The 24,156-nt window shown below is 46.1% G+C and overlaps 2 protein-coding genes across 2 annotated transcripts in view; one reads left to right on the plus strand and one right to left on the minus strand.

Moving 5' to 3' along the window:
• The first annotated feature begins 1,296 nt into the window (after positions 1–1,296).
• ABHD15 (abhydrolase domain containing 15) lies at positions 1,297–7,940 on the plus strand. Its single transcript, XM_027862240.1, has 2 exons — positions 1,297–2,341; positions 5,022–7,940. The coding sequence occupies exons 1-2, from the start codon at positions 1,374–1,376 to the stop codon at positions 5,548–5,550; spliced, it is 1,497 nt and encodes a 498-aa protein (XP_027718041.1). The 5' UTR covers positions 1,297–1,373; the 3' UTR covers positions 5,551–7,940.
• A 4,699-nt stretch (positions 7,941–12,639) lies between these two features.
• TAOK1 (TAO kinase 1) overlaps positions 12,640–24,156 on the minus strand; it is a 149,178-nt gene continuing 137,661 nt past the window's right edge. Inside the window, 2 exon segments of the mRNA XM_027862402.1 lie at positions 12,640–21,484; positions 21,487–21,868. Of these exon segments, the coding sequence (XP_027718203.1) occupies positions 21,261–21,484; positions 21,487–21,868 (606 nt within the window). The 3' untranslated portion in view covers positions 12,640–21,260.

Genomic DNA, 24,156 nt, shown 5'->3' on the forward strand with positions numbered 1-24,156 from the left:
CCTGCTTAAAGAGGAGCCCTTTCTCTGCAGGGGATCCCAAGGTTTCTGTCGGGAATCTTCTTTGCGCAGGTCTGTTTGTGAGGTCCCAGTTTCTGAGGAGGGCTCTCTCCACAAGGTTCTGGCGGTGGGAGCTCTTTCTGAGATCAGGTTCTTCGCGAGGTTACCCTGTCTCCACAGAGGAGTCTGGGAGCTCATTCATGGCACGGTGTTTGAGTGGGGTCCTCTCCACAAGGGTCTGACTAGGAACTGTCTTTCAGAGGCCCGGTTCGTAGTGTGAGACCCTCTCTCTACAAGAGGCATCTGTCTTCGGGACTTTTTTTTTTTTTTCTGATATCAGGGCGGGCTTGGGGATCCTCTCTCCCCAAAGTCTGTATTTCTTTCTGAGCTCAAGGTCTCTCTGGGGACTGTGGGAAAGGACCCCTTCTGTTACCGTCATAGCCCCAATCTCTTCTTAGACAACATTCGGCTCTCATACTTCGCTGTCCTCCCCTTCTCCCATTCAGCCCCAGATGCAGGTAACCTCCAGCCCCGCTCTGTCCCAGCTATGGTAGCCTCTTTCCCTCCCTAAGCTCTTTAGCTTCACACTCGTCCTGTGGATCGTGGCGGCCGAGCCCAAACCCTGAGCTCAGAGAACTAGGCAGAGAGGCTGGGTCCGGAGAGGACGAGCTGGGCAGGGAGGGCAATCGCTGAGTGCCAGCCAGCCACAGCCCCAGAGCTTGGGCTCCCACCCTTTTTCTTGGAGTCGGAGGAGGGCCGGGCCCCGCGGACGCAGCCTTCGAACTGTTTTGTCTCCTCTCCCCTCCCCCTCACGGCTGAGCCTGGACCAAGACTGTCCAACCCATGTGGGACAACGGGATGACTCGTCGGGAGAGGCAGGAGGTGTTCCTGCAGCTCCCCGGGGTCTGTCTGGGATCCCTAAGGGCACGGGCACCAGCAGGGCTGCACGCCGGGAGTCCTCTCCCTACGCCGCCCAGTTGGCACCACCTTCCTACCCAAGGCCCCTTCCGGCAGGCAGACAGGGAGACTCTGCCCCGCCCAACTCTCGAGCTCTGGGTGCCCTCTCCGCCCTCACTCCCGCCAGCAGCAATCTCTGCACAAAGGACCGGTGGTGGGTGGGGTGGGGTGGGGTGGGGGAGGGCAGCCGGCCCCGAACTGGCTGCTGCTCCAGAGGCCAGGCCAATAGGGAGCTACGGCCCCGACGCGGGAGGGCCCTCAGCCTTCGCAGTCCGCTGTGCCCAGCGCAGAGCTAGGAGATCTCCGAGGGGGCGGACGCTCGTCTGCCGCAGCCCCAGCGCTCGCTCTCCGCTCCAGCCGTCTCCTTCGTGTTCGGACCCCCGCTATCCTCCCCACCCGGATCCCGCTCTGCACTCGACATGCCTGCTTGGGGCCCCGCCCTCGCCCTCGCCCTCGCCCTCGCCCTGACTGCCCTAAGCCTCATCTGCCTCCTGACCCGATGGCTGGGGCGATTCACTGACAGTACCAGAAAGAAGCCAGGGCACAGGAAAGAGGAGGAAGCGAAGGAAGAGGTGGTGGAGGAAGCGAAGGAAGAGGTGGTGGAGGAAGAGGAGGACGAGGAGGACGAGGAGGAAGAGAATGAAGAGGAGGAAAACCCAGCCTTTTGGGACGGCTTCAGTAAGGGCCAGGAGCTGGTGCCCGGGGGCTGCCGCCTCATCTTTAAGCGTTCTGCCCTGGCACACTGTCTCCTGCGCACCTTCCGCAGGTCGGTGGCCCTGAGCGAGCCTGCCCACAGCTCGTGGTTCTCAGGGCCCCATGTACAGACCTTATACCATTTCATGCTCCCGGCAGGCCAGGGGCTCCAGCTGACCCGGGAGAACCTACAGCTGGCAGACAATGGGCTGGTGGCCCTGGACTGGGTGGTGGGGCCTTGGGCCCCCAGCCCTCAGGTAGTGACTAACGCCTACAGCTCCCCGCCGGTCCTGCTGGTCATCCCCAATTCCTGGGGTCGCCTCACCCGCAACGTGGTGCAGCTCTGCCTCTTGGCCCTGGAGAAGGGTTACTACCCAGTTATCTTCCACCGAAGGGGCCATCAGGGCAGTCCTCTGCTCAATACTCAACTTCAAACATTCGGGGACCCCTCAGATCTCAAGGAGGCGGTCACCTACATTCGCTTCAGACAGCCAGCTGCGCCACTGTTCCTGGTCAGCGAGGGCTCGGGGTCGGCCTTGCTACTGTCCTACCTGGGCGATTGTGGCTCCTCCAGCTATGCCACAGGGGCAGCCTGTATTTCGCCCGTGCTCCGCTGCCGGGAGTGGTTTGAGGATGGGCTGCCCTGGCTCTACGAAAGGGCCTTCCTGCTGTACCAGAAAATCACTCTTAGCAGGTGGGTACCCTGGGCAAAAAGCGCAGAAGGCAGCCCTGAGGAGCAGCAACAGGTGCGATCCCCCCACCCCAATCTGGGGCAGCCCTGAGGAGCAGCAGCAGATGTGATCCCCCTCACCCCCTAATCTGGGCTGCCTGGGGAGTCTTTAACAAATGTCAGGCCTCAGGCAAAGTTTGGGCCAAATTCTCTTACGTAATCCCACCGCGGGAAAGAAACCGATTCCAGTCGAAGTGTTAAATGCTTTTCAGATGGAATGGGTACAACTGTTTGGGCTGGCTCCCTTCTCTCCTTAATCCACAGTTGTCTCACCCCCTGAGCAGCCTGGATGCTGAGGAAAGAGACCAGTAACTATCCAATGTGACATTACCTCTTGGTCCAAAGCTGGATAGGTCCAAAAAGGGATCCTGGAAGGAATTGTATCCCAGTACCCAAATAGAGGACTTTTACTGAGCTTGGCAACAGAGGAAGGCAGGAAATAGGGCACCCAAAAGGAGAAGCATCCTTAGACCTAGGCAGATGCCAAAAAAAAATGCTGGACAGGGAATCCCAGCTAAGACACTGACTTGCTGTGTGTGACCTTGAGTAAGTCACTTTCTCTCTCTAGCCTAAGCATCCTGCCTTGGAAAACGAGAGGATTGGACTAGATGGTCGCCAAGGTCCCTTTCTGATTCCCCCGAGTCTTTCAAACCCTGAAGAGCTGGGGAGGGGGGTGCTTCCTAATAGAGAGGCATATGACCTGAACCTTGGGGGAGGGGAGTGACACTTTCCACAGCAGATAACCCAGGTCTCATTTGTCAATATGGCGATGAGGAGGTTTAAAAAAATATTTCTGGGGGCAGCTAGGTGGTGCAGTGGACAGAGCACAGGCCCTGAAGTCAGGAGGACCTGAGTTCAAATCCGGCCTCAGACCAAACACTTGACACTTACTAGCTGTGTGACCCTGGGCAAGTCACTTAACCCCAATTGCCTAAATATATATATATATATATTTCTGCCTCCTCTTCCCCATTTTCTTCCTCTTTCTTGCCCCTCTGCCCCCAATAATGAGAACAAATCTTGTACTCAGCAGAGCTGCCATGGTAACAGAAAATCCATTGGAGGATCCCAGGTGTCCACATTTCTTCTTGGTTGCCATGGTTTTCCAGGCCCAAATGATTGATAACAGAGACCACTCTGTGCTTCTCCATCACCACCACCATGACTCAACCACTCCTGACTCTAAGACAGCATTCCAAAATCAGGGGTGAGGAAATGGGGTGGAGAAATCCAGAGCTATGGGAAGTACCTAGTGGTCAGTGAGTTTAAGGTTGAAGACCCTATGCAAGTCTTTTTTGGCCAAGCAGATGACATCATCTACATTCATGGTCCATGGGAAGTCTTAGGTTAGTTGAATCCCGTGATGAGGAGAGATGCTATTGACCCTTGATTCATACCTGAGAACTGGCTGTCACACTGTTGGAGTCAGAATTGGAAATAAATGCAAGCTAATCTCCCAAAACATCCATCCATGCACATCTCATGGAAAACCCACTTTCAGATCCACTCCCTAGACTACCTGCAATGAATTTTAAATTCTGCCCCAGCTTCTTCTACTGCCTACCACCCTCTTGGAATGCCTTCCCTTGATGTCCAACCCATGTGCAATCCAGATAGGCAAATGTGACTTTTAGCATTAGCTCAAGTAAAATATCACGAGGAAAATGGATCCGCTACCAAAAAAGATCATAAATTCATAGAATGTTAGAGCCGGTAGGATTCTCAGAGATCATTTAGTTCAATACCATATCATAGAGAAGGAAATCAGAAAAATGGAATGACTCATACAGTGAGTTATGCAAAGCAGAGGAAAGACTAAAAAACTAAGTTCCTTTATTTTCAGGCCAGAGCAATCAACGAGCCTGTTCAATGGGCCAGAACTGATGTTAGGCAACAGTGATACAAAGATAAGAATCGAACAATACTTACCACCAAAGACCAAGGTTACATTGATTTGGTTTGATTTGGTTTGGGGGGGTGGGGGAAACACTCTGTGCACATTGGAGCTTTCTCCCCTTCGCCAAGCCAGCCCAAACTGAAATGATCTCTCCATCACTGCTATTTGGGATGACCAGAAGCATGGCTCTGGGCAATCAGGAAACCCCATTTAAAACCCCTTGAATAAGGGTTCTTACCCCCTTTTGTGTCTTGGACTCCTTGGGCAATCTGGTGAAGTCTTTGGACACCTCATAATCATGTTTTTATGTGCACAAAATAGAATTATAAAGAAAACCAATTATACTGAAAACAAGCACTTAATTTTTTCCCACCCAACTTTACAGATTCCCTGAAGTTTATCTCCCTTGGGGGGTCTATGGACTCCAGGTTAAGAACTCCTATTCTAGAATAATATCCCAAGAAAGAGAGAGAAACCCCAAACTCGAAGGAATAGTATCTCCAATAATCCACTGATGTTCTTTTTTTTCCTTTTTTTTAAAATTAATTTATTTTGATTTATCAACAATTCCTTTCATAAGCTTTTGAGTTTTAAATTTTTCTCCCCCTCCCTCCCCAAGACAGTTCACAATCGGATGTGGGCTATACATATACATTCCTATTAAACATATTTTCACATTAGTCGTGTTGTAAGTAAGCTCTTCTTCACCCTCTCCCTGCCTCAATTTACAATCCTTGTTGTTGACAGATATGCTACAGCCCTAGATGACATAGTGGACACAGACAAACTCTTTATGAGCCGCTCCCTGCGTGAATTTGAGGAGGCCCTTTTCTGCCAGACCAAGAACCTCCCCATCAGCTGGGATGCCTACTGGGATGACAATGATCCCCTCCGGGATGTGGATGAAGCTGCAGTCCCTGTGCTCTGCATTTGCAGTGCTGATGACCCTGTTCGGGGCCCTCCAGGTCAAACCTTGCCCACCAAACTCTTCCAGAACAACCCCTACTTCTTTCTTCTGCTCAGCCGCCATGGGGGCCATTGTGGCTTCGTCCGGGAAGATTCTTCCCCAGCCTGGAGCCATGAGGCTACCCTGGAGTATTTCCAGGCTCTGACTGAATTCTTCCGATCAGAAGAAAGGGTGAAGGGGCTGTCCCGCCACCGCTCCTCACTCTTGGCAGGCCGCCGTCGACGATTTACCCTGCAAAAGCGAGAGGTAGCGCCAATCTCCCCTCGACTTGAGGAGATGTTTAGCTGGAAGCGGTCATATACAAAGTGACGCCCCCACATTGTTCCTGTCCCTGATTCTAATGCCTCATGGAAAAAGGAAGCTGGCTGCTTCCATTCATCAGCTCAGGTCTCAAATGGAAGAATTATGCCAGCATGGCATGGAATGGAACTATTGGAGTAGGCAGCCACCATCCCTCTGTTTAGCGACCTTGTCTGCTAATGGAGATGGAACTTACAGAAAATCTGTAGGGGCTTGTTCCTACATCCTCAAAGAGGCAGCAGTCCCTGCTTGGGTCATTCCAATTCATCCTGCTCTACACAACATGTCTATCCTGGCCGCCATCTTTTCCCATCATGGTGGATTTCAAAAGCCAAAGATGGGCATGCATTTATCAGATGGGAAAGTCATAGGTAAAGTTTCCAGGCACCAGCAAAAACAGCTGTTTTCTTAGAAGTAGCAGTAAGGATACACATAGATGTCATGTCCTACGTGTGGTGTCCTGTAACTGATTTTGAGGCCAGGACTCAGCCCTTTAGCCACTTGGTAGAGAGAACTACAGAGCCTTAAATGCAAACATCCTGTGTTTATTGAGTCCCACCCCATTCCCTCTGGCTGGAAAGCGCTGTTCTAAAAACAGTAGCTGCAGGCTGGGGTACAGGATGAGCCCCTCATTCCTATCAGTATCAGAGAAAGCCAGTCTCCCCTCAAATGGAAATAGAGTCTATGAGCAGTCATGAATTCTGGCCTGTAGACCATCTCCTCTAAACCTTGAACCTGATGAAGAGTGAGAGGACAGATGAATCACAGACAAGAATCTTTTCTTTAAGTCTGCACTTGGCTCCAATTTCAGACTTTTTCTTGCCATTCCCTTCCTGGAAAATTGTCCATGAAGAGGCTGACAAGAAGGAGAGCAGAGGGTAGGGAATGTGGGTGCCTGTCTCAGTAGCATAAAAATCCACAGTTGAGCTGGGGAGGAGGCATCAGAAAGGCTTGTCTAGTACCATTAACCAAAAGCTCAAGGACCCAGGCCTGCTCTGAGCAGATCCCTGGCATGGTGCCAGGGCTAAGGAATTCCCAGGATCAAAGACAGCTGGGACTTTTTTAACTGAGTCAGCTTCTCAGAGATACTGATATGTTTTCAAGTACCTTTTCCTGTATCAGGGTGTAATTGCTCTACTCCAAGAAAGCTGGACCAGAGGCTCCCATTTCTGTCTTTTGGGCTAAATTTTAAGGATCATGTGGTTTTCTGTAAGGAAGGAATGTCTTTTCTCTCCAGAGTTTTCTCAACTACTAGCCTGTTTCCAGACATGGACACTAGAGACTTTCCTCCATTCCAGGGTCAGGAGAAAGGGAGAAGTATCACATGTACTGTGAATGGACAGGCTAGAAACCTGGAGGGGGTTGCAGCCCCTGTCCACTGTCTTATTAATACTCATTTTTTTTCCCTGCCCAGTTATTTGAAAGTCCATTCACACCGAATCTAGGACTGCTTGGAGGGGTATCACCCCTTTCTCTGATTTCTAATCACTCATCACTGAAGGGATGGTTAGTTCTGTGGGGAGGCAGAATGAGATGAGTCCTAGACCGCAGATGTGAGGACATCTTTGTTCATGACGAGGAACATAGCCCACAAGGTATATCAAAGTGCGTCCTACTCCATGTTTGACTAAGACACACGGTCTCATGACTCATGACTTTATTTGAACCTGCCCATGTACTCACACCGGGCTAGAGAGTATTTGTTCAGATGTGACAAAGCCACATCCTGGTCTAATAAGCAACAAAAGAGTTTTAAAAAGAGAAACAAATTTGCCAAAAGTCACGCATGGCACATGGCCTAGCATCTGATATTTCTAGTGGCAGAATTTCAGATCTGCAGATCAGAGTATTGCTGCTATTTGGAGGCTAGGTCTAAGCTGTCTAGGCCTAAGAAACACCTCCTGGGTACGGATGTAGACAAGGCTCAATTGTTCAAGAAGAATCTTGTTTGGGGATTATGTGGGCCCTTCCTCCTCTTCCTCCTCCCCCTCCTCCCTCTGCTTTGTCATCTCCTAACCTTCAGCCAGTGCCAATAAAGGCTGAACTATAAATCAAGCTATTCTGGGACACAAATGTCGCTTTGACAAAAGGCTGGGTGAGAAGGTAGGTGCTCATGCCCATGTATTAACCCAGCACAGTTCTGTGCCCAGGGCAGGTGCTCAAATACTTCAGTGAATGAATGAATCAGCATTTCCCTTTTGGAGACTTTTTTTTTCTCCTTGGCAACCAGTAATTCAGAGCTGGGTGCAAAGTCAGAAATAACCTGATGGCTTTAAGCAGCAAGAAAAGCTCATGCCGATTTTGTGCCCCATCTCCAAAGGCTGTAGCTGTAGTAACTCAGGTCTTCTAATTGTTGGGTTTTTTGGAAGAGGAGAATGAGGAAGAGAAGGAGATAGAGGAAGGAGGAGGAGAGAATAGGAGGAGAGAAGGGAGGAGAGGAGGCTGAAAACAGAAAAGAAGCAATTATAACCACCTACAGGTTTCTCAGGTATTTGCAGTGACAAGTCCAAAGGACTTGCAGGACAAAGTCCAAAGACAGTATTAAGTGGCTCAAACACCGGCAGCTTGCTGGAGGGAGTCAGGACATGGGTCAGAACCACAGAGCTAGGAGCTATTTGCAGGCCCACTTAGTTCCACCATCTTATTTTTACAGAGGAGAAAACTGGGGCCCAGAGAAAGGAAGTGGGAAAGCCTCAGACCCTGAAACCCTCCAAACCAGCCTGCCAACTGCACCACTCAGGGAAGTCGTCTCCTTTCTCAGGTTCCTGATACCTTAGAGCAGGGGTGGGAAACCTGCAGCCTTGAGGCTGCATTTGGATTTAGTCGAAAGGACACACTTAAGGATCTAGAAGGCCACATGTGGCCTCAAGGACGAAGGTTCCCCACCCCTGCCCTATAGGGAAATCAAGGCATTCAAGTCTGCCCGCTGATTTAGAGTGTGACCTCTTGGCCCGCAGCCAGGGCAATGCCCACAGTTAGATGAAGTCTGGGTGACTCTGTCCTCCCGTCTAAAGAGGTCTTCCTCATTCTACCCTGCCTAAGTTAACACCTTGGAACAAGCTGGAAAAACTTGAGGCAGATAATTTTGGATGTCTGACCTTTTGGGGAACTGGACTATGAAAGCATTTTGCAGACCAAAAAAACCATCAGACAGAAAAGTCACCAACTCAGAGTTAATTCTCAATGCACCTAGGGCCGGATGTCCATATGACCCATTTCTAAGCCCTCTTTTAGAGGCTTATAAGCAGAAGAGGGAAAGAAAATGAAAAACTAAAACGAAGAGAGTTGGGGAAGGAAGCAGTGCCTTAAGCCCTAGAAGTGAAGGTCACTTGATTGGATGTTTGCTTCCCCTCCATTGCCCATTGAACTTGGGGAACTGGCTGAATTAAAAAGTGGACAATTATCTCTGACAAGCTCTCCAAGTTCTACCATGCCTTGGTCTCTCCCCAAGTCAAGAATTAATATTTTATTTCCAAAAGCCTAGGAACCCACAGGTTTCAAGCTCACCCCCAACCTCAATAAAAAGAGAGCACAGTCTTTCCCCCTAAAACTGGCTGATCCAACTTACCTCCTTACCTATGTCGGGAATCCCTCCTCAGGGAATGGGCCTTGAGAAATGGGAAGAACATTCATCTTAAGAGTCAGAAGGCTGGAGTCTAGGTTGATGTTTCACCACTTACTTATCAGCCATGCCAGTCTCGGTGACTTCTGAGAGCCTCAGCTAGGGATCATTTGTGCCTACCTACCCTTGGGTCAACTTGAGGATGATATGAGAGCTCCAGAGGCCTTGCCCCTATGGTTCCATCCAAAGACTGCTCAGCCAGAGCTTCAGGAAGCCTTTTCAGAAACACTTTACCTAATATCAAAGCAGTCAGGTGCTACAGTGGATAGAGGATTGAGACACTCAATCTGCCTCAAATACTCCTTAGCTGTGACCCCTAGACAAGTCTCTAAAATCTTTCTATGCCTCAGTTTCCTCACCTATAAAATGGGAAATAATAATAATACCACCTACCTCATAGGGCTGTTGTGAGGATCAAATGAATTAACGTATGTATTTTGCAAACTTTACAATGTTATGTAACTGCTATTATGTTATTACTAATTATCCTGGGGAGCTAGGTGGTACAGTGGATAGAGTACCAGCCCTGGAATCAGGAGGACCTGAGTTCAAATCCCACTTCAGATACATGATACTCCCTAGCTGTGTGACTCTGGGCAAGTCACTTAACCCCAACTACCTTGCCAAAAAAAAAAAAAAAATTATTCCAAAGTGGCTTCCTACAGAGGTGATTGTAGCTTGCGTTTTGAAATGGGAAACCAGTCAGATGTCTCCTGCTTTGTAACTATAGGAAGAACCTGAAGGAATTTTAGGAAATAAAACATGCTCCTAGAAAGCTGAAAAGTCTATTCTATAGCAAGATTCTAGAACCAATGAAGGGATATAAAAATTTAAGAAAAATAAGACTATTGCCCCACTGAAGTGGGCAGAGCATATGAAAAATATTCAACGACTGTTTTACATTCTGAGTAGCTGAGAAGGCCTCAGAGGCGGAAAACAGCCAGCGTTTTTATATAGGGTTTTACAAATATTTACCTCACTTGATTCTTACAACAACTCTGAGAGGTAGGTGCTATTATTTACCCCCATTTTACCAATAAGGAAACTGAGGCAGACAGGTTACCCAGAGTCACACAGCTAATGAGTGTCTGAGGCTGAATTTGAACTCAGATCTTCCTGACTCCAGGCCCAGCATCCTATACACTGCAGCACCTAGCATTTCGCCCAAGTCTCTGAACTAGCTGTTGACAATCATACAAAAAAGCTTTTTGGGTGTGTTCCTCCAAATCCTGCACCGCCCACCCCTGCTTAAGGAAAAGCCAATTTATCATCACTGTATTCATCAACCACGTGGCTGGACAGAAAAGTATCTTTTATTTCACTGCCTTGGAATAGAAAGATTTGTCTCTTGGTGGTTTTTTCCCCCTCCCCCCCAATTTCCAGTCAGAAACAAATGCAGGACATTAATCTCCCATCTTTGGGGTCTTGGGCAGAGGGATGTACATACCCACCTGGGGACTGAAACACCTCATTCTACGGCCTCCATCTACAAACATTGGCTGTTGCCCATGGTTTGTAGCTCCAATCTCCCTCTTCAGAATCCTAACCTAGTGTTTCTGTCTAATTAATAACCAGACCTCTTGCTTCAGTTAATCATTTCCTAGCAGTCTGAAAATTTCCCCAACTGTCAGCAATGCCTGGTATGTAGTACAGGGGCCCTATCTAGCCCTGTCTTTTGCCATGACGGAACGCCTCTGTGCTGTGCTGAGAAGAACAGCGGATTAGGAATTTGGCAACCTGGGTTCTGGTCCTACCTACCACTGTCCTCCGGAGATGCAGTCTCTCCAAGTGAGGCAGAGTCAACCAATCCATGCCTTCTCCCCCTGGGGAATTAAAACCAGTCCTTGTATTGCCTCTCCTTTACCAACGTGCTTCCCTTTCTCATCACACACTGCCCCGATAAACATCAAGGTATCTTATAAAGCATGTCCAAGGACCTTCAAATGAATCGCCCATCAAGCACTGCTTTAGATCCCAAAACAAACACAACATATTCCCTCTCAGGAAACAGAATCTTTAAGGATGAGGCAGAAATTTGAGATTCTTTAGGCTTGGTCTGATCAAGTGGGAAGTAGAGATGTTTGAGTTAATGTCCCTAAGAACTTGGGTGGGAAAGCGTTCTATAACTTGAGGTCCATTCTGATGCTGCTCTATTGAAACCACATTTAATAACCTAGTTTTATCAAAGGACTTGGGTTCAAATCCTCTTTTCCCCCGTGCTACTGGGAAGGTCACATCACATCTGTGTTCTTTGGCTTCCTCATCTATAAGACAAGAGGGTTGAAGATTAAAAAGTCTCCTCTAACTCTGAATCCTATTGTAGTTTATAAAGCTATACCTCAGGAGACAGGTGTTATCTCTATTTTGTTTTCGTAAACAAGAAAATATTTTTAGAGACGTTGAGTGACTTACCTAGAGGCTCACATGGCTTTTAAATGATGGAGGCAGGGCTAGAAACCCAGATCTTTTGCCTCCAGGTAGGTGATCTCTCATGCTTTCAATAATGTAAACAGACCCTTCTGGGGAGCATTTATCTACCACTTTGATGAGAATGCCTTCCCCTGCTGGATTTGTACCCGAGTGTACCTTCCGGTGAAAGGCACCCTACACGCTTGAGCATGACCCAATTAACCTTTGGTATGTTGAGCCAGTGAGAGGAAAGGGAGAATTCCTTTAGATTTTTGACTCATTCGATCATAGAGATGGAAGGGATGTTACCTGAAACCCTGAAGTCAAACAGGTAGAGCCAAGATTTGAACCTGGCTCCTCCCACTTCGAACTCTGCAACCATTCCAAGCACCACGCTGCTCCGCTGTCTTTTTCATGTCATACTGACATGATCTGTAAACACTTTATGGTTTATAACCTGCTCTCTTCACAACGTGGAGAAAGGCAGTGTCAGATTTTGTAAGTGAGGAAAATGAGGCAGAGAAATGATTTGCCCTGTGTCACAGAAGGGACTAGAACCCAGAACCTGGCTCCAATATTCCTCCTACACTGCCATCTTATTGATTAGGCTCCTGAGTTAAGAAATGGGGTTACCATCTACCCAGCATATTATGGAAAAAGCAATGAACATACAGACTAACTCTGGCTCTGCCATTAACTAGGTATGTGTGAATCTGGCCCCTTCCAGCTTGGACATGACTTCAAATCTAGGGGAAAAGTGCAGGCAGCGCTGACATCTCTACAAGTCCTCTGTTCAGCAGCTGGGTCCATGAACTGCATAAGCTGGGCGATTTCTGTAGGCATTCATGACTATAGTGTACAACTGATGGATAAGATCACTCAGTACTCTACCTTCAGGCAGAATGAAGAGCCCAAGAGTCCCTGTGATTACTTTGGTGATGAGGGTGTGGTAGCAACAGTGGGAAAGTACATAATTACACGGGAAACATATCAAGCTATAGGGGACTGACCAGGGATACCTGTAAGGTACAGGAATAAATTTTTTAAGAAAGCTCACTGAGACTGTGTGTACTAAAATTACTTTATTACAGTTGATTTTTTTTTAACTTTTCCTTTGCTATGATACAAAGGATACTTACAAACAAAATATTACATATGACCTTGTTTTCTCTCATTTTCTGACAACTTGGTAACAGCTTTAAATGCACAATCTATACAATTAATACAGGTTATATATGAACTATAATGTATGCAGAACCAGAAGAATACTGACAATATACTGTACAATAAGCCTCACCAGTTAGTGCTGTGGACCATCTTTACTGAAGAGAAAATGCACACTTGTATCATCCATACCAACTGGCGCTCATATCAAAGGCAGGGCCTCATTCCCCATTGCAACCCTTTGTAAGCCTCCACTGTGGGCATCTGTTTGGCCTGAAAATTCAGAGGACGCGACAAAGGTGGAGTTAAAAAACAAATTAGTATGGTGGTAGCACATCACACTTTCAACATGATTTCTCTCTCACTCTAAAAATCTGTCCTAGTTTCCAGAACCAGAAGTCCTTCACCCACCATGAAAATGTGACAGGCTCAGGGGCTGGGGGAGAGGAGAATATGGTGACTGCCACAAGAAAGGCAAGTGATCTAACCAAATTTTGAGTCCTGTGGAATCCTTAATTTCTTCTCCTCACTATAGGGTACTAACAAGTCACAAGGGCGTTCTTGATGAAACCCAACTAGACCTTCTCAGGGCGTTGATAACTCAGGGCACCTGGTCTTACCCAGATTCCTTACAACTGATCTTTTTTAAATATTCATGGAAATTACTGGAACACATTCTAGACAGCAACACACTCCAATAAAGAAAGGCCCTATGAGCCATTAAAAGTAGTTCCCCTTGAGTGGCCACCAGAGCTGGTCCTGGGCTGTTACATGTGTGCATCCACTCCCAATGGCCTACTCAGAACTGATAAGGTCACAGCTTTTTTTTTTCTTTCCTTTATTATTATTATTATTATTTTTTGTAAAAAGGCAACCGACTGAGCATTTTTTGATGAATGGCAAAATAATTATTAAAAAAAAACCCTAGCATTTGCATGGATAATGCAAATGTAATAAAATGGCCTTTAAAAAAGGAGATGGGGAAAGGGGAAGAAAGAAGTGATGAAAATCCAAGATGGAGAAAAATGGATTTTTTTTTCCTTTTTAAAACTTCTACAATACCTGTGCAAAAAAAAAATCATGCTGGAGATGAAGAGATTCATGGGGAAGTGAATATACTGTATAAAATTAAAAACATAAATAGGCTATCTGGATGATGGGTAGAAGCAGAAACCAATCTGGGTTACAAAAAGGATTATACATTCAAGATGCTCTTAAACCCAGTGGGATAACTTATGTTAAAATTGTGTTAATAGTTATGTTAGAAATCTCAAGTTTGTTTTTAAATCTTCACAATACAAGCAAAGCTGTTTTAAAATATACACTATACACATTTCTCATAGTCTCTCCCAGCCTCGTTAATGCACATTATACTAGCTTTCTTGTATACAAAAACAAGGGGGTTCTTATAGCTAAATTGCTCAAAGTAACCCAACCATTTATTACCTAAATGTTTGCCTTAAATTTTAAATGGGTTATTGACTTCTGAATAATCACATAAATAGGATTTAGCAAAACAAGTGTTAATAAAAACTTCTTAAGCATTTACAATTGATCAAGTTGAAATAGTCTGGGTGAATTATACACGCTATACTGTAAAATGTCACTTATATACATCAGACCCTCATCCTGTTTTATTTTTTTTTGTTTTTGTTTTTGTTTTTAAGAAAAAAAGAGTTGGGAGAATGTCCTTAATTCTCTAACCTAGAAGAAAAGGGTCTTCATAAAAGCAAAGTTAACATGACCACAAAGTTCTCTCTTCTCCTGGAAATCCCTCTTCTTTCCGTCCCCAATTCTGCTATCCCTTCACTCCATAAAAACTGTTTGCATTTTTTAAATGGGCTCCTATCTCATTTCAAATTTCAACTTTCAAGGGAACCTGGTAAAACTCCTCCCATCTACTTCTGGTCTCTTCCATGTTTACTGAAATGCTCTCCCCCATCGTGCCTCTGGCTGGCTGGGCTCCTTCTTGGACATGTATTTGATTGAGAGTGGGAGGAGACACATACACGAAGTTGGCACAACTACCACCTAGTATTGGAATAGGAGGTTTAACACACAACATTGTGGTGGAAGGAAGGGAAGAGGTTCACTGAGGAATAACAGGGCATTTGGAATGGGCACTGAAACGAGCCATCTGGTAGGATGTCCACATTGATGGAAGCCAACATACAACACACAAAGGCCAAAAGAGAATGGGCCTCACTCTCAGGTGAGGATGGTCTGGGCAGAACGACCACAGGGACTACCTAGAGTCCATGCATTTGGCAACTATAGTCTTCTGAACTGCATATTTCAACTAAAACATGTGTAACTTAGAGTGTGATGCTCTTAAGCTCAGAAAGTGAGAACCTGTTTCCATTAAACTGATCTTCATTCATTCTTTCTTTCTTTCAAGTGACCCTAATACATATCTCATGGGAAGCTAAACTATTCAAACACGAAGATTTTAACTTTTCATGAACATCGATGTCTCAATTCCACATGTGGCTAGCTGCCGTCATGGAGACATGTCACTTGGGCACTAAAAACATACAAACTAGGCTTCATGGACAGGATAGGTAGTTTTTTCCTTCCTTTCTTTCTTTCTCCTTTCAGTTCATTGGCCTATGAGTACCCAAGCTCCCTAGCACATGGTGGGGAGGAAGGACAGAATGATCCAAGCTTTCCAGACGCGGGATCTCTGTGCGAACAAAGAGTTCCACTTGTTTCACTTGAAGTTCCTGCTGTAAGGGAGCCCAAGGAACAAAAGCACCACCCCATCAGAAATCTACTGCCTGCGTCATTGAGAGGACATGAAAACACTTGCATTTGAGAGACAAACGTGGGCATTGGGGAAGGGAGCTCGCCCAACCTCACTTGGATATGGAATCATTACATTAAAGAAAATTACTTTGCTTCAAAAGTATTTAAAATTGACACACGATTAAGCCTCACATCCCCCTGCATACAACATTGAAGCGTTGATTCTTAGCTTTACCTAGGATGGTTATAGGGTTAGATGCTAGGGCCACAATGGGCAATGACAGCAACTCCTCTCTAGCTGGCACAGATCTATAAACTTTAGTACAAAAAACTCCAAAAAAAAAAAAAAATTACAGAAACTAGGTCAATTTGTTACCTACATATTTACAGTTAATTACACGGTTTTCACTCACAACTGCTAAAATGTCAGCAAAATAGTCAAACTGTGCAGGTGGAAGTACCCGTACTTTGGAGGCATTACTGGGTGTGAAGGCGCCCTTTTAATCTGTTCATTCTCAGTTCGGTCTCAGCTCTTCTCCACTCTTTCCTGGCACACTACCAGAGATGATCTGGTTGCCTTGTCCAGTGCGCATCCTGCTACTTTCAAAGGGAGGCTTCAGAGAGAGTTCAACATTTTCTATATAAAAATAAAAGGGGTGGGGAGAAGTGCATGGGTGGGATGGGGATGGGGAAGATGTTCAGGAAATTCTGATGTCTGGCAAACAGTTAGCAGGGTAGCAATCGTAGCAAATAGCCCTCCAATTTTACTTGCCCACCTCTTTGGGAAGGCAGGAGAGGCAAGCGTTCAGCGACCCACAGGATAACAGATAAGGTGCACAATGAGTCTGATGTCTACTTAGTTCATAGCCATCTTAGGACTACCCATCGAGCCACAGATGCTCCTAGGTAAATGGAGGTCTGGGAAGCAGTACATTCACTAGAGGGGAAACTGTTCTACGTGGCCTTTGTAGACAGTCTGGGAACATTGGGAGTCAGTAGAACATACAAATAAATGCACAACAGGAGGAGTTCTCAGCTTCACCTCTTCTGGACAGTGTTTAACAAGACAACTTCCTTCTTTACAGCATTAACAGCTATAAACAGAGCCCACAAACATCTCTACAAACACTCCTAATGTAGCTCTAACTGTAGTGATTTCATCAAAGTGCAGACAACGTAACCAGACACAGCAAAAATAGACTTCAATCAGTAGTCCCTGCATACAAGAGGAAGCTCTATGAAGCTCACAGCACATTCTTCTTGAGTATTCGACTGAGGACGGGGAAAGTTTACAGTCCTTCCCAACCCAAAGGGCAGACTTCAAAGACGCAAGGCCGAGCCTGAACTCTGAAAGGACGAGGGAAATGGATTCTTGATGGGTGAGAAGCTTGAGGCAAATGGATGACCTGAGAGTGATAGGGCCTGCTGCTGCCTGGGCCAGCCTCTCCTGGCCAGGAGTCCTCGAGCAAATCCGACCCTCCCCACCACAGAGAGGATCCTCATGCTGCGCACTTGTGATCTATCCCTTGGGGGCTGAAGGAGCAGAACAGCAACAGAGGGTTACTGCTTGGAGAGCACCATGAGGGAGCTGTAGCAGATTGAACAAGCCTCTGATCCTGTCAGGACCATGAGTGACACTAGGCATTACCACCCTTTCACTCTCTCCCTGTGGATGCCACTTTACCGGGCAAGAGGACCAAAGCATCACATTGAAGCCCTTGCACTGGTGTGGGCCCTCAGTGTAAGGATTCTCACTCAGCAGCTAAGGGTCAGTGGCACCACCCCCGCCCAGAGACACAGGAGGCTCATGGTAATTGTGCAACACAGTTGAGGTCCTTGTGGTCTCCGGAGAGGAAGCCCTGCCTGATCCTTTTCTCTCGACGATTCTCTGCTCTGGGCCATCTCGCTTCCCCCCTACCACGTCCCTCTGAGGAGCAGAAGCTCGGGCTGGCTTCTGCCCTTGCGCTCTCCTGCTTGTTTGCAGATGAGTTCCACACTATACCTTCCCTTTCTCGGTCCCCATGGCCTGGTTTCCCTCTTTCTTCAAGGGCCTGAGGCATTTCTGATCTCAGAGGGCTGAGGGACTCACAACTGCCTGGAGCCATCCATGTTCTCAAAAAGACCAATCCAAAGAGCATACACTAAGTGATGTTGCTCACTCTGTGAGGGACCTATGCATTCTTGCCTTAACTGAGAGAGTTGGAAAAATATATATATATATATATGTATTTATAAATATATATATACACATACACACACACTCATATATGTATACATATGTGTGTATACGTATATATAAAAAGAACAGGACCCTAAGTGCTTTGATGCAAATGTACAGCACTGCCAACATGTCTATCTCTCTATTTATATATATATATATGTACACACTCATATGTATATACAATATATACATACAAATGATAGAGCTATCCCAAGAAATGTGCATATTTAACATAGTGTTTTGTTTAAAAGCCAGTAGATCATGGTATAATACAATTTATTTCCACTAGTGAATGGCACACATGGAGGAATGCAAAGGAGGTGTTTCAAGTATAATAAAGTTATCTTCACAGGTGAAAATAAATAGTATTATTCCAGTGTCCAACACAATGCATTCTGCAAAGAATCAAACACACCAGATACCTGGTACTTACATAAACTACTGCAGTTATAAGTCTAGAGTGAAAATAGGGTTCCAACCTGACAAAGATGCCCAGAGTTTTCATTTTAAATGCCAGGGAAAGAAGAGACAGCAAGAGTGATGACAGGGCTTCTTCAGTCACTGCCCTCTGCCCACCAGGCACCTGGCTTCCACAGCATCCTGGGAGTCGTGGCAGAAACCCGTGAGGTCACATCAGCCTGACTTCCTGGTCACACAGACAGGAAAAGCGCAGCCCCGAGAAACTCAGAGATTGCCCAAGTCTGGTGATAGGACCCTGGTCATCAGGCTTCCCAGCCCAGGGCTTTTCCCACTGTACCCCAGAAAACAAACATTTCTGTGACACTACTCAGCAAGGAAGAAGTATTCTCTGTAAATCACAACTTGGGGCTGTTTTAACTCTGGGAAGAGTTAAATGTGCAGACTGGCAGGGGAGGGGGAATAAAATATTTTAAGGTACAAAGTTAGTGATTTAAGGTTAACAAAGAAAGGTGAAGGACAGAAAACCCATGCCATTCGCTACCACCAGAGGTTCTGGACACCAGATGCAGCACTTGCAAATTGCTGATATATTTTTGACAGATTCCTCATAGTTGCTAGGCTGTATGTTCTTCCCAAACACACAGGAATTAGGCATGCATCGGAACTCAGGAGAGGCAGTATGATCTGATGACAGGGTGGCGTTCCAAACTGATACAGAAAGGACTTGCCTCACTCACAGTCATCCGAGATTCCTTTTATAAATTTTTCTTTGGGATGATTCCCACCATGAAGATTTTACAGAAGATTTTTTCAAACGCACATATACACAAACACAAATCAATTAAAATCTGAATCAGTTTTTGCAAACTATCTGTTTTAATTAAAATATTAACCTAATGGAATAATCCAGGTCTGCACATGACCAACACATAAAGCTGGTGACCACAACAATCAGGCTGGCAACAAAGCCCTACTGAAGAAGACCTCTGGGGGTCAGTGATGCCAAGTGTCCAAGTACCCACGCTCTGAGAGAACACGAGGGAAATAACTGAATTTGATTAGGCCTCAAGTCTACAACAGGGAAAGAATAAATAACCAGCCCCAAATGGATCACTGGCACAACCAGGGGATTTTCAGTTGTCTGGGGTGGGTTAAACATGATTGATTTTGCCCTATTAGCCCTTATACACATAAGTTCTAGATGTACCCCAGCCTCAGCTGCCACTACCATGTTACATTCCAGTGGGTATCTGAGAATTTCTGATTAAACTGTAACCCTCTCAAATTAGGAAAACATTGTTCAATCAATCTCATTTTCTGGAAGCATCTGAATTATGTTTTACTGCAAAAAATGGCTAACAAACTACATGTCTGTTCAATAAGCAGGTGTGACATTTATCTTTGGACCTGGGAAGAGCTGCAGCAAGAGGTACTTTTCTAACTGGATTACTCTATTTTGTGGATCACTGTCCTTCTTTTAAGGAATGTCCCTTTTACCTCCTGGGGCAAGGGCTTCCAAATAGTTTACATAAAAAGTAATTTTTCTTTCATTTGGCTTTATTAAGATGCCTAATATCCTTTAAAAGGAGATTGTGAGAAACTGGACATGTCGGCAAATGGTCATGAAGTTGGTGGGTATGGGGGAGAGAGAAGGACCTAGGAATCTCTGTAAGGTGTTCTAGAGTTAGCAGCTAGGTTTCTCTTCAAGACAAGCTAGGAAGGGGAAGAAAAAAATAAGTTATAAGAAACTTTGGTGATGGGAAAGAACAACTACCTCAAGTCAAACCTGACTGAGCTGGTTTTAACTCAAGGACTCCCCAGTACCAGTTTGGCCACCTGGAACTGACTAGAGTACCAGGAAACTCCCTTCTCAGTCCTAAAGGCTGATCCTTCATCATAAAAACAAAAACAAACAAAAGAACAAACACAAATAGAAAAACCAACAAAAGAGATTTTGTCAACAGACTCCCTGACCAGTATAATTTACCTTTAAAATTCGCCAAACTTCCTAGCTCCTTTTCAGTAGTACTGCTGACATAAGAGTACAGAGACGTCGGGAAGTGGTGTCTCCTATACTAGGGAGGGGATTTTAACCTGCTACCAAAAGATCACAAAGCCTCCACGAATGGCAAAGAGCATGAAGGGGGCTGCCCCATGCAGCCCATCTACAGTGGTGACAGGGGTTAGTCAGCAGCTGGTCAAAGTTGTTGGCTCAGCGACTCCTGGGACACTCTGTATGGCCACTAGACACCACAACAATTGGCTACACTACATGTAAACAGGACGGTGCAACAAGCCAAAAGGGGGGGGATCACATCTGGGTATGTGTAGTGTGGGAAGAATTCCAACAGGCAGCAGTTTGCAAACATGGCATCCTTCAAATACATCTGGCCTTGGGTATCTTTTGTTTTCAAGAAGGGAGCACAAGGATGAGCTGGGGTTCCAGAGTGATTTGGCTACAATGGGAAGAGCAGCCCATGTGCAGTATCTGCAGCCTTTACCTGCCCCCATTTGTGCTGGAAAACCACAGCACGGACTAGAAGAGAACTGAGTCTCTTCCCTTCCAAGGCTCAAAGATCTGGTGATATAATGGTCTCCTGATTTAAGAAACACCTGGACAAAGAGCATACCAGGATGGTCTGGACCACTAACAAGCCCAAGCAGCTCCTCCCCAAAATAAAGAAAAACCAGGCAAACCTGCTTCTGCTCCCCGGAAACCTTTGGTGTCTGTGGAGGTGACCCCTTTCTTCCTGCTCTGGGGACACTAAGAAGCCAGGCCAATTTAACAAGAATTATAATGTGGGGAGGGAATGCAGGTCTGGCCCACATGCTAAGCTAGCTTAGCAAACACATGTTGCCTGCCGTGAGCAGCTCTGAAGAATTGTGGGAAACTAGGAAGGCTCTAAACCTTCCATTAAGCCTCTGAGGACTGAGGCCCCCAGGAAGTGGTAATGCAAGCCCCCTGGACTGCATTCAAAAAATGCCCCTTTCTGGCCAATGCCTTCCATTACACGCAGAGGGGTTGCTCACTCATATCATGCCTGCGCCCCCCAAAGTAATAAAACAAAACAAAACAAAAAACCACACCCAGCAGCCAAATACGATGACATCCCATTAGTAAACACAGAACGGAACGCTTTACAAAATGAACAAACTGTCCCATATGCACTCAGCTCCCACACTGCGGCGCCCATGTGACGTGGCTGTGGTGATGACGTCTGGAGGCGGCAGTTGCTTTTGGCAGACAGCTCCAGTGGAATTGCCACGCACGATTGTTGTTGGAGTTATGTATAAGACATGTGTGAACCATTGGATATTTGTGAAGTAACACTTGTGCTCCTGCTCATGCCCTGCTCTGTCCGTCCCCCAGAAGCCGTCCGCCTCAGAGCCTGGGGGCTGTTGCGGACTCCCATGCCGCTGCCTCGAGGCACCCCTTGCATCGGCCCCGAGGGATGACCCCATGGCTGGGGTCCCCCTTGCATTGGATGGCCCCAAGCCTGAGGTGGGCCACCCATGGGATGACCCCAGTGAGGGCCTGGCCCTCCAGTGGGATTGTGGGACCAACCCGAAGCTCCAGGGTAGCTGTGGCTGAACGCCTCAGGGGAGAGATTGGAAAGGACCATATTACTAAAACCTAGCCTCATGCTCTCAGAGTCAAAAGCTTCAATTTCTCTGGCTTGACGCTCGAGCAGGCTTCGTATTCGTTCTGTGCGTTCATTCTGCAAGGCCAACATTTCCTCTTCAATCTGGTCGGAAAGGAGGAAAAAAGCAACTTTTAGAGACCAAATACTTATCAACTCTCCCTTCAACTTCCACATGTCACCTCCACTTCCCCTCCCTCTGGGGCCTTCCTAATATTCCCTTACAATCGAACACCCTTTTTCTTCCCAGCTCTACTTATGGAAATACTTTTCATCCCTTTCAAACGCCATCGCTTCCTTGACGTCAACTTTGGCTCTTCTGGACGTCTTCATCCTCTGAAGCCGCATGGTACCCTGCTCTCGCAACACATTCTAACTGGTAATATGACTTGTATGTACTTCTCCTACAGTACCTTAATTACTCCCAAATCTTATCCAATATTTCACTTCCATATATTCATTTTATTTTAAACTAAAAACCAAATTCAGAGGACTTCTAGAGGTCAAACTAAGTAAAGGATCTGGGATAGCTAGAATAGATAGATGGGGAATTAAAAGAGAAAAATATCCTGTTTATGTGGTAAACTTTAACCACAGTTTCATTAGGTAAAAAAGTTCTAAATCAGTAAACAAGGATGTCTAAGATAGCATTATGGTACAGTGGAAAAAGCCACAGATCTGGTGCCTGCAACCCTGTGACCTTGGAAAAGTCACCTAATTTCTCTTTGTTTTTGGACACAGCTAATGCAGGGATATCTTCTGTGCAACCATACAGGTCTGTAAGGGGCTTTGTTTTTCTTGCCTCCTCAATAAACGGGGCAGGGGAAGAAGGGAGAGAATGCAGAACTGAAAATAAAAGAAAACTGAATTTAAAAGCAAGAAAAGTCACTTGATTCCTCTGGGTCTCTCTTTCCTCCTCTGGCAGGGGAAGGGCCTGGCTCTGGTGGTCCCTGAAGGCCCTTCTACCTACTCTGATTCTACAATGGCTTCTGATCATCTTCCTTTCTCTCATCTTCTAGCAAATGTAGTCACTCAAGTGTTTCTTCACCTAAATATCACATGCATTTACTTTCTTTTATTAATCATTTCCTAACTTCTTGCAAATACAAAACTTCCTAGCTATTGCTATTACAGGTATAACCCAAAATGTTATATTTCCAGCTCAAGCTAAAAGCAGGCAAAGATTTACTATGTGTTGAATAGCTGATAAATTGGTTAAGAATCTGGTCATCAGTCACCTAAAATTTAATCTGATTAAACAGAAGTACAGAATATTTGGCTTGAAAATAAGGTCATCTTTTACAGAAGATGCTGCTAGATAATGGTGTCAATTCAGGTTTACATGTGGCATATGTTCTTGCCAACATCAGTTTCTAGCCTGAGAGGAGGCCATAACACACAACTCTCATACTGTTCACTGGTTCTTACGGTTCTTTGATATTCCAATGAAATTTGGTTATAAAGTATCAATGAAAACATCACAAAATAACACTGGTTCAGGCAATACCATGGGGGCTCTCAGCCAATCAATATTAAGGCACCAATTAAGTGCCAGGCAAAAATCAAATAGTCCCTGACCATCAGAAGCTCACTTATACTCTCTTGCGTAATACACCATGTGCACCAGTAAGTACATGTACATCAGAGCCAGGGGAATTTTTCTGGAGGAAGCACTAGCGGCCAGGGAGATCTAGAAAGGCTTCCTGCAGCCAGTCGCACAGAAATCCAGTCCAAAAGAAATGAGGGATTCTGAGAAGCAGAAGGAAGGCCTGCCTTCCAAGCACAGCACAGAGATGGGAGGTAAGAGGGGGTGTGTGTGTGTGTGTGTGTGTGTGTGTGTGTGTGTGTCTGTGCACGTGTGCGTGGAGCAGCAGTGGGGCCAGGCTGGCTGGACTGTCGAGTGGGTGAAGGCTGGTGTCAAAGGGCATTCAGTGCCTTTATGCTCATTCTCATTATTCCCCAAACACCTCGTCAATGTCTCATCAGTTCTCATCAATTCTCCTCCCAAGATGGCAAGAGCACAGTGTGGCTCATGAAAAGCCCAGAGTGGGCCTGCCAGGGAAGCCAGCCTCTTGCCTCTCGGCAGACTACAGGCACAAATACACATCCTGCATGTTTCCGGCTATGCCCAATGGATTGATGTGTCCTGTTTAACTGTACTTCTGTGTTAGCAGAGAGGGCTCTAGAGGGGGCAGGCTCACTGTGGAGTGTCAGAAGCATCAAAGCATCATCAATAAAACACTTTTTAAAAGGCACTAACCACTTCTTTCCATTAAGCCAAAACAAATTCACATGCGACCGGCATTACACATAAGTAATCACTTCTTTGAAAACATCCTTAAGTTGAAGGTAAGAGCGAATTCATCAGAAAATCACCAAGTGGGCCAATATGG

This window comes from Vombatus ursinus, unplaced genomic scaffold (genome assembly GCF_900497805.2).
Source record: "Vombatus ursinus unplaced genomic scaffold, bare-nosed wombat genome assembly UNPS02014768.1, whole genome shotgun sequence".
Classification (NCBI taxonomy): Eukaryota; Metazoa; Chordata; class Mammalia; order Diprotodontia; family Vombatidae; genus Vombatus; species Vombatus ursinus.

Coding starts and splice junctions, on each gene's coding strand:
- ABHD15 (XM_027862240.1), top strand. CDS start 1,374: ATGCCTGCTTGGGGCCCCGCCCTCGCCCTCGCCCTCGCCCTCGCCCTG. Junction 2,342..5,021: donor CAGAAAATCACTCTTAGCAG/GTGGGTACCCTG, acceptor TGTTGTTGACAG/ATATGCTACAGCCCTAGATG.